Consider the following 17,832-nt stretch of genomic DNA (forward strand, 5'->3'; position numbering starts at 1 on the left):
GAGGCCTGGGGACCTACTTTTGTGTAGGGAACAGGAGAAAAAATAGGCCCCTGACTTCATGGAGGCATCGTCTGTGAGGACACTCGTTCTTTTAGCACTTTTGTGTGTGTGATAAAACAGGCATGATGTAAAATTTACTACTTGTAGCTGTTCAGTTCAGTGGCATTAAGTGCATTCACATTGTTGCATGCCACAGAACTCTTTTCATCTTACAAAATGGAAATTCTGTACTCATTAAACACCGACTCCCCATTCCTCCCCTTCCCCTAGCCTTCTCTGGCAGCCACCATTCTACTTTTTGTCTCCATAGATTTATTTATTTATTTATTTAGAGACAGACTCTCGCTCTGTTGCTCAGGCTGGAGTGCAGTGGTGTGATCTCGGCTCACTGCAACCTCCGTCTCCCAGGTTCAAGCGATTCTCCTGCCTCAGCCTTCCAAGTAGCTGGGATTACAGGCATGTGCCACCACGCCCTGCTAATTTTTGTATTTTTAGTAGAGACGGGGGTTTCACCATGTTGGCCAGGCTGGTCTCGAACTCCTCATCTCAGGTGATCTGCCCGCCTGGGCCTCCCAAAGTGCTGGGATTACAGGCATGAGCCACCACTCCTGGCCGTCTCTATAAATTTGACTACTCTAGGAACCTCATATAAATGGAATCATACAACATTTGTCCTTTTGCATTTGGCTTATTTCACCTAACATACTGCCTTCAAGAGTCACCCATGTTGTAGCATGGGACAGAATTTCCTTTCTTTTTAAACCCAAATAATATTCCATTGTATGTAGATACCACATTTTGCTTATCCATTCATCCATCCATGAACGTCTTAGTCCATTTGGGCTGCTCTTAGAGAATACCATAGACTAGGGGCTTATAAACAACAGACATTTATTTCTAACATTTCTGGAGGTTGGAAAGTCTAAGCTCAAGGCTCTAGCAGATTCAGTGTCTGGTAAGAATTAACTTGCTTCCTGGTTCACAGATGACCATCTTCTATTTTTTTTTTTTTTTTTTTTTTGTGAGACGGAGTCTCACTCTGTTGCCCAGGCTGGAGTGTGGTGGCACCATCTTGGCTCACTGCAAGCTCCGCCTCCTGGGTTCACGCCATTCTCCTGCCTCAGCCTCCCCAGTAGCTGGGACTACAGGCCCCTACCACCACGCCTGGCTAATTTTTTGTATTTTTAGTAGAGACGGGGTTTCACTGTGTTAGCCAGGATGGTCTCGATCTCCTGACCTCGTGATCCGCCCGCCTCGGCCTCCTAAAGTGCTGGGATTACAGGCGTGAGCCACCGCACCCAGCCACAGATGACCATCTTCTTGCTGTGTCTTAACCACTCGGCCACCTCGTCACTATTGTCTTGCTGTGTCTTTATATGGTGGAAAGGACAAGGGACCTTATGTGAGTCTCTTTGATAAGGACAGTAATCCCAGCCATGGGGCCCCTACCCTCATGACCTAATCACCTCTCAAAAGTCTCACCTTGTAATGGTTCCATTACAAACCATTGCCTTGGGGGTTCAGATTTCAACACAGGAATTTGGGTTAGGGCCACAAATCTTCAGTCTATAGCAGATTGCTTCTACATTTTGGCTATTGTGAGTAATGCTGCTATGAACATGGGTGTACAAAAATCTCTTCAAAGTCCCTGCTTTCAATTTCTCTTTTGGATATATACCTAGAAGTAGAATTACTGGATTGTATGGTAATTATATATTTAATTTTTTGAGGAATTGCCCTACTCTCCTACCATTTTGTGTTTTAGAGACGAAGTCTTACTCCGTCACCCAGGCTGGAGTGCAGTGGTGGGATCATGGCTCACTGCAGCCTCTGTCTCTCAGGCTCAAGCCATCCTCCCACCTCAGCCTCCTGAGTAGCTGGGACTACAGGCACGCACCACCATCCCTGGCAATTTATTTTTATTTTTTTGTAGTGACAGTGTCTCCCTATGTTGCCTAGGCTGGTCTTGAACTCTGAGCTCAAGTGATCTTCCCTACTCAGCCTCCCAAAGTGCTGGGATTACAGCCGTGAGATTAAACCATGTCTGGCCTTTCTTAATATTTTTTACCTGCTTTCTTTAATTCTGATTGTGCATTTAGAACTTGAGGGAAATTCAGTCTCATTTTGGACAGTGTTGATTTATTTCTTTTCTAAGGTCAAATTGCAAGAGCAGAATGGCTATTACCTTCCAGCCTCTATCTGTTTGGCTGTTCTTGTCCCATAATGATGATGACAATTAGAAAAATGATTAGGATGATAAAATATATTGAGGCCTTACTTTGTCCCAAGCATGATTTGAAACACTTTAACATATTGTAAGTCATTTTATCTTCACAATCATTCTATGGAGATTGTTGCCCTAATTTTACAGATGAAGAAACTGAGTCACAGAGAAGCAGACCCATAAAACGATGCTGGGGTGGACAAGATCATTTCATTCAATGCTTACTTTCACCAACGAGGGAAAGGAGCCCCCAAGGGGAGATGCCTCAGGTCGTAAACCAAGCTGGGGTGAACTTGCAGGCTTCCAGACATCTGGAATCCCCTGGCCCCATGCTCTTGCTGCCTCTAAGACAGGATTCCATTCATTTATTTTGTTTATCCCAGTGACCCAGGCAAAACCTCATCTGAGAGGCTTCTTTGCTGCGTCTGAATCCAGCTGGATCTTCCTGGTCGTCCTCCTGATCATTACTGAGGCAGGACTGAGCTGAAATATGATGGGGGAGGATTACAGGTTTGGCTCTAGGATTTTGTGAAAACACATGGAAGTAGCATATTAATATTAGTCAAGGACTGAAAGAGCCTTTTTAAGAACTTGAGATAAATTTTAGCAAAATCAGGTTGCCCCGAGGAGCATTCAATGTACCGTGAGAGAGTCTGTCAAAAAATTACATTTTTTTTCCCTTGTTCAGTTTATTTAAATAGTAAAAACCTGGAGTCTGCCTCGCTTGCAAACTTGCACCCTTGAAATGATGAGTCAGACCCTATGTATGGTGAGCCTGTGTTTTTCATTATGTTCCCTTACTCGTTAGGGTTTGCAGTTAGTCCACGTTACACGTTTCCTTCGTGTTTTTCTTGAACTTCATGAATTCTGGCATTTCATTTCACGGATGTATATCCAAGGGAAAAGTAGCCTTCCTTTGATCTTCCTCAGGACCCCATTATGTTTAACCTAAGAAAGATTAGGGAGTTTTCATTCAACGCTGAACAAACACAAAATTCAGCTGCAAAAATGGCGAGTGCTTAATCTATTTACAACGTCAACTCCATTATGAACTAATTCCACAGCAAGCCGACTTTGAAAAGAATTCTTCTGAATGGAATTCCCATCTGCCTTTGGAGGCTGGATGCATATGGTCCCAAGTACTAAATGTTTTAGCCTCACAAAGGAATCTATTTAGCACAAAATATGTACACCGTAGAGAGTGTTTAAACTTTGAGATCACCGTGGCTGTTGGTTCCCTAGATGGGAGTCGAGTTGCTCTTTGTGTCCACTCTGTCTCCCCGAACAGAATGGGCAGTTTCTGGAAAGTTCCCTCACCTTCTAGTTGTGTTTGTCACAACATCTGCTTCACGGTGGTGAAACAAGTCAGCTCCAGTCCTAGGACAAACAATCCTGTGAGCTGGGGTGAGCTTGGAAGGGCAAAAAGCTGCCACTTGGCCAGCACTTGGATGCCAGACAGCTCAGCTTCCCTCTGCCCATTTGGGGTTTCCCAAATGGGTTTTTGAAACTGTCCATCTTTTAAATAGCCCTTTAATGCAACATGCAGGTCCAATTGTGACATATTATTTTTTCTAGTCTTAAAACGAGAAAGGAAGAACAAAACAAAATCAAGTGTTAGCCTGTCAGGATTTTCAGTTCCCTGTCATGTCATGGCATTGATGGAAATTTATTTTCCTAATGAAGGCTCCAGCGCTAATGGTGGCACTTGCTAGAAACAGTTAGGACTAAATGTTATTTAATTCACGGTGAAGCGACAATCTGACTGGACTGTGATTAGTTCCAGCTTTTAGCTATCATTTATAGGTCACCAGGCAGCTAACAACCTCAATTGAGAGACCATTATCTTTTGACAAGATGAAGCTTTTTTTTCTGGGGGATAGAAGGGGAGAGAGAGGAGTTCTACCCAGAAAGCCCAGCTCCTTGCTCTCCATGGGAATAACTTCATTCCTACGAGAGCTTTGCTGCTACTTACTCAAAGGTTCCACGCTACAGTCACACACTGTTTAAGACCAGGATATGTTATGAGAAATGTGTTATTAGGTGATTTTGTTATTGTGTAAACATCATAGAAGGTATTTACACAAACCTAAATGATACAGCCTGCACACACCTCGTCTCTATGGTACAGCCAGTTGCTCGTAGACTACAAACCTGTCCAGCATGTTACTCTACTAAACGCTGCAGATAATGTAATACAATGGTAGGTATTTGTGTATCTAAACATCTTAATGTAGAAAAGGTACTCTAAAAACAGGGTATTATACACCTACAGTTTGGACATCAGGGTGAGGCCTTCTCTCCAAAAAAATATATTATAATCTTATGGGATCACTATTATACCATCCAGTCTGCCGTTGACCAAAACGTTGTTATGTGGCACAAGACTACAGTAGATTCTGGTTAGGTATCATGAAGTCAAAGAAGGAAAAGACTTTCCTCATAGCCACTCATTTATCCACTCAGCAACTCTTCCTTGAGGGAGTCATTGCAGGAGGGTGTATTGGTAGGGTTCCCTGGTACGAAGGCTAATATTCGGCCTGCACATACTGGTATGGCTGTTGTAGTTTTTTTGTGTGTTTTTTTTTAATAGTGTATCCACCATGATAGGTTGGCACATCTATTCTGATTGGTTGGTGCCAGTGCCATACTGATTGTTACAAATTCCAAATAACACCCTTGCCTGGAGTGTTCTTTTATGACGCTTACTTTTTCTGCAAGAAAATGCCATTTTCAGTTAAATTCCCTTTCATCATTAGAGTGTCTCCTTTATTAGATAAAAGCTGTAGACTCTTACTTAAGGTCTAAGCAAGATGACATGACGTTGTTAGAAAGTAGTAGTTTGGGTGTAGGTATAATATTTGAAAAAATTGGAAGGTTATATGTGCTTGGGGGCCTGGACCCAGAAGAGCTGGCTGCTCTTCTTGAGGGCCATGGCAATACTCAGTCAGCCTCCTAAGACAGCGGTCTACAGGGGGAGCCTGAATAACAAATAAGAATTATAGCCTCTGTTCAACTGGAACAATGCAATCGTTCCTGCTACCACCCCACACAGCAACCTGCACCATGCTGCTCGGAATGGCAAGAGCTGACCTCTTCCTACCCCCTGAAACTGGGATCCTCCTTCTTTCCTTCTGGGTCTTGGGAAGGTGGGAGACAGCCTTACATCTTAATCTTGCTTTTGCTTCCCTTCTATATGTGAGTCTGTGTTTTCTGTATAAAAGTCCCACGGTTAAAAGGAAAAGAACCTTTTTTTAGTTATACTTTTGGAACCAGAACATCTGACTTTAACCAGTCAAATGCAATGCCTAAAGCTACCTGCTGGGCATTGGGAGTTGTGAAGGCACTTTACACACATGCTGCCATTCATCCCTCACCTCAATCCAGGGAGATAGGCATTATTTCTCCCAAGTCCTGGAGGAGGCTGGGGCAAGACCTGGGATGCAAACCCAGGCCTGCTGTTTCATGGGACAGATCTTACAGGTGCTACCTCTGCCCTAAGGGGGCTTACAGTCAGTTGGGAAGATGAGCCATGCCCATATAGCTGCAAGGTGAAACTAAGTATCACAATGTTTGTCAAACTTGAGGTCCTGGTTTTACCCCCCAAAAATTGTAATGAACCTCCAGTGTTGACTTACATTCATAAATTATTTAAATATGCACAAATACAAACTTTGCATATATTTCTTATACTAATAATTTGGTGCATTTCCTTATATATGTACCTCAAGTATTTGGGACTTTACTTTAAATCGATTTATAATTATGATCTTCAAAAATTTCCCATACGCTAACATTTTCCTATGCCAGTCACAAAATTTAGAAAATTGTTATTCTGGGCCGGGTGCGGTGGCTCACACCTGTAATCCCAGCATTTGGGAAGCCGAGGTGGGTGGATCACCTGATGTCAGGAGTTCGAGACCAGCCTGGCTAACATGGTGAAACCCCGTTTGTACTGAAAATACAAAAAATTAGGGCGTGGTGGTGCGCACCTGTCATCCCAGCTACTCGGGAGGCTGAGGCAGGAGAATCGCTTGAACCTGGGAGGCAGAGGTTGCAGTGAGCCAAGATTGTGCCATTGTACTCCAGCTTGGGCAACAAGAGTGAAACACTGTCTCAAAAAAAAAGAAAAAAGAAAATTGTTGTTCTTGTCTATGGCCATACCATCCTGAACATTCCCGCTCTTGTCTGAACTCAGAAGCTAAGCAGGGTCAGGTTAGTACTTGGATGGGAGAAAATTGTTATTCTTTTTCATTTTGCATCAACATATGGGACTTCATTATATATTAAATGATTCCCCTAAAAGTGGGCATTTAGGTTGTTTCTGATTTGTGCCATGATAAAGCACACTGTAACATACGTTTTTCCACATGAACCTTTGGCCGCCTTTCTGATTATTTCCTTGGAGTTAATACTCAGGAGTGAAATTACTGGTTCAAAGGGCATAAACAGTTTTAAAACTTTTAACAAACGTATTTCTCCAGAAAGGTTGTACTAATTTGTCTCCTTTTTTTTTTTTTTTTTTAAGACAGAGTCTCACTCTGTCGCCCAGGCTGGAGTGCAGTGACACGATCTCGGCTCATGGCAGGCTCCGCCTCCCGGGTTCACGCCATTCTCCTGCCTCAGCCTCCTGAGGAGCTGGGACTATAGGCGCCCGCCACCATGCCCGCCTAATTTTTTGTATTTTTAGTAGAGACGGGGGTTTCACCGTGTTAGCCAGGATGGTCTCAATCTCCTGACCTCGTGATCCACCTGCCTTGGCCTCCCAAAGTGCTGGGATTACAGGCGTGAGCCACCGCGCCCAGCCCTAATTTGTCTGCTTCTAAGATTGAATATTCACTTTGGGGTGCAAGAGTTGTCAAAGAGAAAGTGGCATTGGATGGCCGGGTGTGGTGACTCACGCCTGTAATCTCAGCACTTCTGGGAGGCTGAGGCAGGCAGATCACCTGAGGTAAGGAGTTCGAGACCAGCCTGGCCAACATGGTGAAACCCCGACTCTACTAAAAATACAAAAATTAGCCAGGTGTGGTGTCAGGCACTTGTAATCTCAGCTACTCAGGAGGCTGAGGCAGGAGAATTGTTTGAACCTGGGAGGCAGAGGTTGCAGTGAGTCGGGGTTGCGCTGCTGCACTCCAGCCTGGGTGACAGAGTGAGACTCTGTCTCAAAGAGAAAAGAAAGTGGCATTTGAACCAGAACATCGAGGGTAGGCAGGAGTTCCACCAATGAAGGCAGGGGTGCCATTGAGAAAGGAGGGGACAAGGTGTATGGGAGATGATAAGCATTCAAATTCAGCAATATTGGAGAATATCCTGTGCATTGCCTCCCAGCGATTTTGTGTATTGAATGCTAGGATTTGGAGCAGGACATGAAGGGAATTAAAATATTCAAAACGTGAAACAACTTAGCAATGACACTGACACAATCACCGTTGCGGTTTAACTTTGTCTAAGTGTCTAAAAGCATTGTCGTTATTCTACCATTTCTTACTCCCCTCAGCTCTATGTTGCCGTTTGAATAGAGCTGTTTACTGATCTTACTGTGGTCTCTCATATAACGGGACAGTGTTCTCACATGTTCTAGAACACGCTGTCTTTCATGTTGACATGGAGTCACACTGTGTTGCTGTCACTCATTACTTGACAATTGCAGCCCTATCTTCCTCTTGACAGACCTCCCACTGGTGGTATAGATTTATGGTTAAGAGAAGCTGGCCAGGCACAGTGGCTCAGGCCTGTAATCCCAGCAGTTTGGGAGGCCAAGCTGGGTGGATCACCTGAGGTCAGGAGTACGAGACCAGCCTGGCCAACATGCTGAAAACCTGTCTTTACTAAGAATACAAAAAATTAGCTGGGCATGGTAGGTGGTGCCTGTAATCCCAGCTACTCGGGAGACTGAGACAGGAGAATCACTTGAATCTGGGAGGCGGAGGCTGCAGTGAGCCGAGGTCTCGCCATTGCACTCCAGCCTGGGCAACAAGAGCAAAACTCCATTATATAAAAAAGAAGTTAAGATTGTTTGGGTGCAAATTCCAGCTCTACCATTTATTGGTTGTGTGGCTTTGGGCAAGTTCCTAAACCTCTTTGTGACTTAATTTCTTCAACTGTAAATGGGGTGATATGGCTTGGCTGTGTCCCCACCCAAATCTCTTCTTGAATTGTGATCTGAATTGTAATCCCCAGGTGTCGAGGGAGGGACCTGGTGGGAGATGACTGGATCATGGGGATGGCTTCCCCCATGCTGTTTTCATGATAGCGAGAGAGTTCTCACAAGATCTGGTTGTTTGCTAAGTGTCTGGCATCTGCCCTGTTTGCTCGTTCTCTCCTGCCACCTTGCCTTCCACCATGATTGTAAGTTTCCTGAGGCCTCCCCGGCCATGCAGACCTGTGAGTCAATTAAACCTCCTTTGTTTATAATGTGCTTTGTCTGAGGTAGTATCTTTATAGCAGTGTGAAAACGGACTTACACCTGGGGTTGAGAATGTTACCTATGTTTATAGGGCTTCCTCGTCCTTAAGTGAGTTAATACACATAAACCACTTAAAACACTGCCGTGCACAGAATAAGTACCTTTAGTGTTAGCTTTTTCTTTTTCTTTCTTTTTTTTGAGACGGAGTCTCACTCTGTCGCCCAGGCTGGAGTGCAGTGGTGCGATCTCGGCTCACTGCAAGCGCTGCCTCCCAGGTTCACGCCATTCTCTCGCCTCAGCCTCCCGAATAGCTGGGACTACAGGCGCCCGCCACCACGCCTGGCTAATTTTTTGTATTTTGGTAGAGACAGGGTTTCACCGTGTTAGCCAGGATGGTCTCGATCTCCTGACCTTGTGATCCGCCTGCCTCGGCCTCTCAAAGTGCTGGGATTACAGGCGTGAGCCACTGCGCCCGGTCTTTTTTTTTTTTTTTTGAGATGGAATTTCACTCGTGTTGCCCAGGCTGGAGTGCAACAGGGCAATCTCGGCTCACCACAACCTCCGCCTCTTGAGTTCAAGCAATTCTCCTGCTTCAGCCTTCCGAGTAGCTGGGATTATAGGCATGCACCACCACACCCGGCTAATTTTGTATTTTTAGTAGAGATGGGGTTTCTCCATGTTGGTCAGGCTGGTCTTGAACTCCCAACATCAGGTGATCTGCCTGCTTCAGCCTCCCAAAGTGCTGGGATTACAGGCGTGAACCACTCTGCCCAGCCAAGTGTTAGCTTTTATTTATAATGTTATATTCAGTTTGACCTACTGGCTAAAATTGGGCAGCATATTTATAAAGGGTATATGGCCAAGAGGTATGCCAGGGCATTCTCTTCACTGAAAAAACAAGGCCAGAAAAATGTCTCCTTCCTCACTTGACCCACAGTTACAACAAACAGCCAGGTGTAAAGGTGAAACATTTTTATTTAGTTTCATTACAGAGGTTAAATAGACTTTTATGACATCCATACAAAATATAGCAATGGTTGTGGGCATAAATAAGAATTGTTCTAACTATTCTAACTGATTTTATAATGCATGGCTCTTTCAGTTGATTACAAATATGAAGTATATCACCTCAGGATGCAGAGATTTTTGAATTCTATTTAGCAATTTCCAAAAGCTGAATTCTAGAACTGAAGACACATATAAAAAGATGATTTTTAAATGGAACCAGCCACCTTGAAAAATATTTTGAAAAACATGATTTAAACTTTAGAAAATAAAACTTTTAATACTTAAGAGATAACACGATGCAAACGTTGCTTGTTGGCCTGACTTTCCAGGACTAAGACCCTCTGGGAATCAATGGGGCTCGGTGACATAGCGTAACCTGCTACTGGGGTGTGGTCTCAGACACAAAATCACACTGGATGTTGGTCTACAGAGGCAGGATTCTCTCATTGCTGGATGACTCTTGAAATGAAGCCTTTGCCTTTGTTACACATTTGGCTTTACAATCTTCATTGACAAATAGTTCTGGAAAGGAAACAAAAACAGTGGTAAAAAAACATGTATGTATATATGTTTTTCAGTTAGGGTTTCTCAATCTTGAGAAAAAATTGACATTTTGAACCAGATGATTCTTTCTTGCTGGGGAGTGTCCTGTGCATTGTAGGATGTTCAGCAGCTTTCACTGGCCTCTACCCACTGAGTGCCAGTAGCACCCCCACCAAGTTGCTGCAACCAAAATGTCTCCAGACGTTGGCAAATGTCCTCTTGGGGGTGGGGAGCAAAAATCTCCCCTAATTGGGAACCACTGGTTTATTTTCATTTTTATTTTTTTTTTTTGAGATGGAGTCTTGCTCTGTCGCCTAGGCTGGAGTGCAGTGGCGCGATCTCGGCTCACTGCAACCTCCGCCTCCCAGGTTCACGCCATGCCATTCTCCTGCCTCAGCCTCCAGAGCAGCTGGGACTACAGGCGCCTGCCACCATGCCCAGCTAATTTTTTATATTCTTAGTAGAGATGGGGTTTCACCGTGTTAGCCAGGATGGACTCTGTCTCCTGACCTCGTGATCCGCCTGCCTCGGCCTCCAAACGTGGTGGGATTACAGGCGTGAGCCACCGCGCCCTGCAGTAACCACTGGTTTAAACCAATAGAATCTTTTTTTTTTTTTTTTTTTTTGAGACGGAGTTTTGCACTTGTCACCCAGGGTGGAGTGCAGTGGCGTGATCTCCAGTCACTGCAACCTTTGCCTCGCAGGTTCAAATGATTCTCCAGCCTCAGCCTCCCAAGTAGCTGGGATTACAGGCGCCCACCACCATGCTCTGCTAATTTTTAAATTTTTAGTAGAGACAGGGTTTCACCATGTTGGTCAGGCTGGTCTCAAACTCCTGACCTCAGGTGATCCGCCCGCCTCAGCCTCCCAAAGTGCTGGGATTATAGGTGTGAGCCACTGTACCCGGCGGCCAACAGAATCTAAATCAGGAAAAAGAATTAACTAGACCGGGTGCAGTGGCTCACACCTGTAATCCCAGCACTTTGGGAGGCTAAGGCAGGCAGATCACATGAGGTCAGGAGTTGGAGACCAGCCTGGCCAACATGGTGAAACCCCGTCTCTAATAAAAATAAAAAAATTAGCCGGGCATGGTGGTGGGTGCCTGTAATCCCAGCTACTTGGGAGGTTGAGGCTGGAGAATTGCTTGAACCTGCGAGGCAGAGGTTGCAGTGAGCCAAGATTGCGCCACTGTACTCCAGCCTGGGTGACAGAGCAAAACTCCATCTCAAAAAAATAAAAAATAAAAAAAATAGAAGTGTTTTAAATGGTCAAGACAGTTGGACTGGGACCGAATGTGGTGGTTCACACCTATAATCCTAGCACGTTGGGAGGCTGAGGTGGGTGGATCACTTGAGGTCAGGAGTTCAAGACCAGCCTGGCCAACATGGTGAAACCCAGTCTCTACTAAAAATACAAAAATTGGCTGGGTGTGGTGGCAGGCACCTGTAATCCCAGCTACTCAGGAGGCTGAGGCATGAGAAATGCTTGAACCTGGGAGGCGGAGGTTGCAGTGAGCCGAGATCGTGCCACTGTACTCCAGCCTGGGTGATAGAGTGAGACTCTGTCTCAAAAAAAAAAAAAGCAGTTTGACCATCTATGACTGTATAATAGTGTACATATACTCATAGATGACAAACTAGAAGTACTATACTGGGGAAAAATGAAGACACAAAACCCCTGCTACTTGTATGGCTACGATACTATTTTTTTGAGACAGAGTCTCACTTCTTCATCCAGGTTGGAGTGCAGTGGTGTGGTCTCAGCTCACTGCAACCTCCGCCTCCCAGGTTCAAGCAATTATCCTATCTTAGCATCCCCAGTAGCTGGGATTACAGGCATGTGCCACCACACCCAACTAATTTTTGTATTTTTAGTAGAGATGGAGTTTCGCTATGTTGGCCAGGCTAGTCTTGAACTCCTGACCTCAAGTGATTCACCCGCCTCGGCCTCCCAAAGTGCCAGGATTACAGGCATGAGCCACCTCGCCCAGCTGATATTATTATTAATGTGTTTTTGGAGTAAGAGCTTTTGAATGTCTCCTGTGACATTCAGTGCCACTGGCCCAACTTCTGAGCATGGCTTCCTCTGCCTGGACTATCCCTTCTCCACTTGGCAAACTTGAATGTCCCCTCCTTGGAGGAACTGTCTTAGCAGGGGGTGCCCACGGTTGTTTGTTTCTGTCTCCATAACAGCTCACCTCCCTTAGTCATGTGTCCTTGTTCCCGTGGCTGCCAGTTCCCAGAATATGAACTGCTCTTGGGCACAAATCATGCCAATAATTTAATCATCACTATAACTTAATTCCTAGCCTGTCGTAGATGCGCAACACATCCTCTGGATGGAGGAAGGGAGGTACTACTTCTAGGCATGCTGCCAAATCTCCCACTTGGACTCCCGTTTATGACTGGGGTGATTAGGGGAACATTTAAGGGGGAGGTTATACGTGACATGAGCCTTAAAAAATGAGTGAGGTTTTGATAGATAAATGTGGACAGAGAAACAAAATTGGCAAAGGCATCCAGATAGGTAAGGGCAATAATATTTGGGGAGGTTGGGATCAATGATCTAGTTTGGGTGGAACACAGGGTATATGTAGACCCACAATGAACCCAGATTTGGGGATTCTTGAAGCTAGGACAAGGAATTAGGATGCAGGATGGTTTGGAACAAGAAAGTCTGAAGGCAGGAAGATCAGCTGGAAACGCTGGCTATAGTCCAGACACACACTGACCGAGACCTGAGTGATTTCTCCTAGAATTCCTGAAACCAAAGTTATTTTCAGATCATAAAGAAAAGTTCTGCCCGTAATTTGTGAAACCCTGAGAATGTGATTCTAATTACAAGACACATTACTTTAAATTTCCCCAAAGCAGAAGGGTTACAACCCCATGCTGCTGAGCGGGTCATTCTTCTGCACAGTGGTCAGAGCAGATGCCAAGGGAGAGGACCAACCGCAACTCACAAGAAAGCCAAGACAAGGGGCCAAGGAAGGGCTCCTACCGGCAAAGAGTAGAGGAGCACGGCCACGAAGAGCAGCAGGATAAGCAGGAACAGCAAGCCGATGATGACCCACTTAAAGCGGCGCCACACGATGAACTTCATGGTCTTGCATGGGTTGGTGAACCAGAGGAAGGAGGTTTCTGGTCGACTGCATTGCAAAGAAACAATATCACCTACCCAACTCAGGAGGGATGCATATTTTATTCCAGAGCATAACACAGTTTCAGGAATAAAGAATCACATTAATAAGGTCAAGAAAAGATACTGTTCCCCTTCGTTGACTGAGAAAGGCTCTTTAACCTATGACAGCTTCCTAAGATGCTGAACTTTGGTTTCCTGGAAAGGAGAATTCTTAAAATGAAACCAGATCACCAACCTCTCCACCCCCACCCACCACTATTAAATACCAGATTAGGAGGACCACAAAAGCTAATCCATCCCATTAAGCCAATGGGAAGGGGGGCTCTCAGCCTGCAGGTGTTTGGGGAGTGGGAGAACAAAGAAGCCCTCTCACTTTGGTAAGTCCAGCTTGGGGTTCATGTTGGGTTCGTCCCGCCCCTTCCCGGCTGGCCTCTCGTCGGCCTCCTTCTCGTTGAGGATTTCCAATGTCATCTCCACTTTCCCCTTCAGTAAAGCAGAGCAGGTTAAACATATGACATCATGTTTCACAAATATTTTTACTTCAACCCAAGGAGTATTCCCCGAGCAATGATTTTTATTCTTGTAAAACAATCCTTAGATTGCCTTCAATTTTCCTCAAGAGATTTCATCCCATTTCCTCTTTCATGTGTTTCTGAACTGACTCTGTGTGGGAAACTTTGAGGACAAATTGCTTCCCCCACTCCCTACTTTTCATTTTCTGTATCCCCCTCACTCTAACATTCTCACATTGGTCTCCTTGTCTCCCCACACACCTTCCTATGTAACTTCACTTGGACCCAGACTAACCTGAATACCACTAATAACAATATCTAACATTTATTGAGCATTATCGTAGGCTCCCAGTAAGAGAACAGAGCCATATCTCTTCATGCCTATCAATCATTGTCACCTACTGTGCACAGTGGCTGGCATTCAGTAGGTACTCCATGTACACTAGCTCAATAAATGAATGAATGAGTGAGTGAATGAACGTTTTCTCCCTGCTCACGGGTTCCTGAGTGATGCTCCCAGCACCGTTTAAATGTTCTACATGGGTTATCTCATGTAATGCTCATGGCAACCCTACAAAGGTACTATTATTGTCCTCATGTGCAAATGAGAACAGTGAGGCCAAAGTGAAAGTGGTCTAGAAACTTGCCCACTTTTGGCTGGGTGCAGTGGCTTATGCCTGTAATCCCAGCGCTTTGGGAGGCTGAGGCGGGAGGATCACCTGAGGTCAGGAGTTCAAGACCAGCCTGGCCAACATGGCGAAACCCCATCTCTACTAAAAATACAAAAAAAAAAAATTAGCCAGCATGGTGGCATGCGCCTGTAGTCCCAGCTACTTGGGAGGCAGAGGTTGCAGTAAGCAGAGATCGCACCACTGCACTCCAGCCTGGGTGACAGAGTGAGACTTCATCTCCAAAAAAAAAAAAGCAACAAACCTGCCCACTTTTATAGTGAGCCATACCTAAGATTGTAACAGACTTTGTAACAGACTTTCTAAGAGCCAGGAAAGGCAGCAAGGTCACCAACAATTTGGGAAGCCCTGGCCCTGAGTAGAGCCCTGATGACCTCTACCCTTACAAGTCAGACAAAGCTGGGTTTCTGACTTTGGCAAGTTGCTCGATCTCTCCAAGACTGTTTTTGGAATCGCTAAAGTGGGGACAATGTCTACTTCATGGCATTGTCAGCAGAACTAAGTGAGGTTATGTGCAAACTGCTGTATTGTAACGGAAAGCAGGTCAGTGGTTTCCTGGGACCAGGGAGGGAGGGAGCAATGGACTGCAGAGAGAGAGCACAAGGAAATTTTGGGGGTGATGGGAAGGTTCTGGATCTTGATTATGGTTCAGTGAGTGTCTACATCTGTCAAAAGTCATCAAATTGTGTACTTTAAATGAATACAGTTTATGTAAATTATACACCAAGGTTGTTTTTAAAAAGATTATGAATGTAAGGTACTTGGCATGCTGCCTGGTTCAAAATTAATGATCAAAAATGTTAGCTATTTTTAATAATGCATAATGAACTAGGTAGTCTTTCGTGATATGGCATGGTAACCCACACTATTGCTTCTAGATCAAAATACATCTTGAGCTCCTCAACTTGCTTGTAATTTATGGCCTTCTTATTCAACTAATGCCAGCACATCTTGCTTCTTCCACCTCTCTTTTTTTTCTTTTTTATTTTTTTTGAGGCAGAGTCTCACTCTGTCACCCAGGCTGGAGTACAGTGGCACGATCTTGGCTCACTGCAACCTATGCCTCCTGGGTCCAAGTGATTCTCGTGCCTCAGCCTCCTGAGGGTCTGGGACTACAGGTGTGCACCACCACTACTGGCTATTTTTGTTGTTGTTTTTGTATTTTTAGTAGAGACGGTGTTTTGCCACGTTGGCCAGGCTGGTCTCGAACTCCTGACCTCAGGTAATCCACCTGCCTTGGATTACAGGCATGAGCCACCACACCCAGCCCCACCTTTTTTTTTTAATGAGAAAAATTCAAATTTGAAGTTCCCTTTTCCATACGAAATTGTACTAGAAGCCTAGCATTAATTAACTTTCCTGATGAAGAAGAAAGGAAAATATAGCGAAACCACCTGGGCTTCTAGTTTTTGACCATTCCAACTTCTTCACCTTCCTCCAACTCCAAACACATGCTCACAGCATCTCCCACCTTATATTGTAAGACAAAGGCAAACATATCCCAAAGACAAACTGTTCCCATAACTTAAACTCCCACCAATTTAAAACTTCCTCATTTTATCTGGAGTAAGTCTATGGATAAAGGGCAAAACCTAAATGATAAAAGGCATAAACGATTTTCAACCAGAACCAGGAAATGTTCATACAGCCATTACGCGGGCGCCATCTTTCTCTGCGTAGCATGGCCACCATCCTTTCATGGACTTCTGCTCAAAGAGGGAGGCTGTCTTGGCTTTAAGGGGGTTCATGGCTTTGAGGTCCGGAATCATGTCCAACCTGCATTTCTCTGGTGATTTTGCAGGAATGATCGTGTGATGCAAGTCAAGTTCTAGGAAACCTAGCCAAGGAAACAACAGTAAGTCCAAATGAGCTTCAAGTGGATCAGCTGTTGTTCACAAGTGAACAGAACGTTCTTGTCAGGAGAGAGGCACACAGTGATTTTGAACAGGTAAATGGTGAGTTAGAGAAAGGGAGCCTGGTGGACATTTAAAGTCTTTCCAGTTAGGAAGGAAAATGGCCGAAGAAATAGCCGTCCACTGCACAGCATCTCCTGTTTTCTTTCTCAAAGATATGAGCATAAACAGAGTTCTTTAAACTCAAAGTAATGAAATATCTACAGACACAATTTTCACTCAACTCAAGGCCCTTGGATCTGAAATGTTTTCCTTTTAGTTCTGAGCCGCCCTGAGCAGAGAGGTCATTTGGCTTTGGGTAAAGACAATAGGTGCTTAGAACACAGGATGCTGGCTAGGCACAGTGGCTCACGGCTGTAATCCTAGCACTTTGGGAGGCTGAGGTGGGCAGATCACTTGAGGTCAGGAGTTCAAGACCAGCCTGGCCAACATGGTGAAACCCCGTCTCTACTAAAAATATAAAAATTAGCCGGGCACGATGGCACACATCCGTAATCCCAGCTACTCAAGAGGCTGAGGCACAAGAATCGCGTGAGCCCAGGAGGCAGAGGTTGCAGTGAGCAGAGATCGCACCATTGTTCTCCAGCCTGGGCAGCAGAGCGAGATTCTGTCTCAAAAAAAAAAAACAAAACAGAAAACCAACACAGGATGCTGCATGAAATGTGCATGTCCAAGACTCTCCTAGTAAAACCTCAGAAACAGAAGCTTGAGAAGGAACATGACTCAACAGAAAACGCTCACCAGGAACTGAGACTCCTAGCCTCAATCAGAGTGTCTGGAGAAGCACATTGTCCCTTCTATGATGTAAAGCATTCACTCTTTTTGAGATTGAGTCTCTCTCTATAACCCAGGCTGGAGTACAGTGATGTGATCTCAGCTCACTGCAACCTCCGCCTACTGGGTTCAAGCGATTCTCATGCCTCAGCCTCCCTAGTAGCTGGGACTACAGGTGTGCACCACAATGCCCGGCTAATTTTTGTATTTTTAGTGGAGACAGGGTTTTGCCACGTTGGCCAGGCTGGTCTTGAACTCCTGACCTCATGTGATCCACCCACCTTGGCCTCCCAAAGTTCTGGGATTACAGGCATGACCCACCATGCCCGGCCGCATTAACTCTTTAGTACCACTTCCACGGTAAGGGAAAAGTGTGTTTTGGGCTTGGGAACTCCTGTGAGCCCTTTCCTTAAGAAAATGGTATCTGTGATGTGGGGTCAAGTCTATGGATGACTGGGGCAAGAGTCTGGCCTTCAGCAGTGGCAGCGAAGAGCAACAAGGAGGTTGTGGCATTTTCTCTTTAAACTGTCAGGCTCAGGGACTACCCTTCAGCATATAGTGGACCCATAAGACACGTGACCTTAGCCTTTCTTGACCTATGACTGCTTTTGTCTCCCCTCTCCTT

At 45.0% G+C, this 17,832-nt stretch overlaps 1 protein-coding gene across 3 annotated transcripts in view; it reads right to left on the reverse strand.

The window, feature by feature from the left end:
• Positions 1-9,584: 9,584 nt before the first annotated feature.
• The window catches only part of MYOF (myoferlin), a 175,641-nt gene continuing 167,393 nt past the window's right edge, over positions 9,585-17,832 (reverse strand). For all 3 annotated transcript variants that reach the window (XM_016918879.4, XM_016918880.4, XM_063782019.1), the window contains 4 exons: positions 16,167-16,357; positions 13,693-13,802; positions 13,179-13,326; positions 9,585-10,157 (listed from right to left, as the gene is read on the reverse strand). In XM_016918879.4, coding sequence (XP_016774368.3) covers positions 10,119-10,157; positions 13,179-13,326; positions 13,693-13,802; positions 16,167-16,357 — 488 coding nt within the window. In that variant the 3' untranslated portion in view covers positions 9,585-10,118. The remainder of the gene's footprint in view (positions 10,158-13,178; positions 13,327-13,692; positions 13,803-16,166; positions 16,358-17,832) is intronic.

The sequence above is a fragment of the Pan troglodytes genome, chromosome 8, assembly GCF_028858775.2.
Source record: "Pan troglodytes isolate AG18354 chromosome 8, NHGRI_mPanTro3-v2.0_pri, whole genome shotgun sequence".
Classification (NCBI taxonomy): Eukaryota; Metazoa; Chordata; class Mammalia; order Primates; family Hominidae; genus Pan; species Pan troglodytes.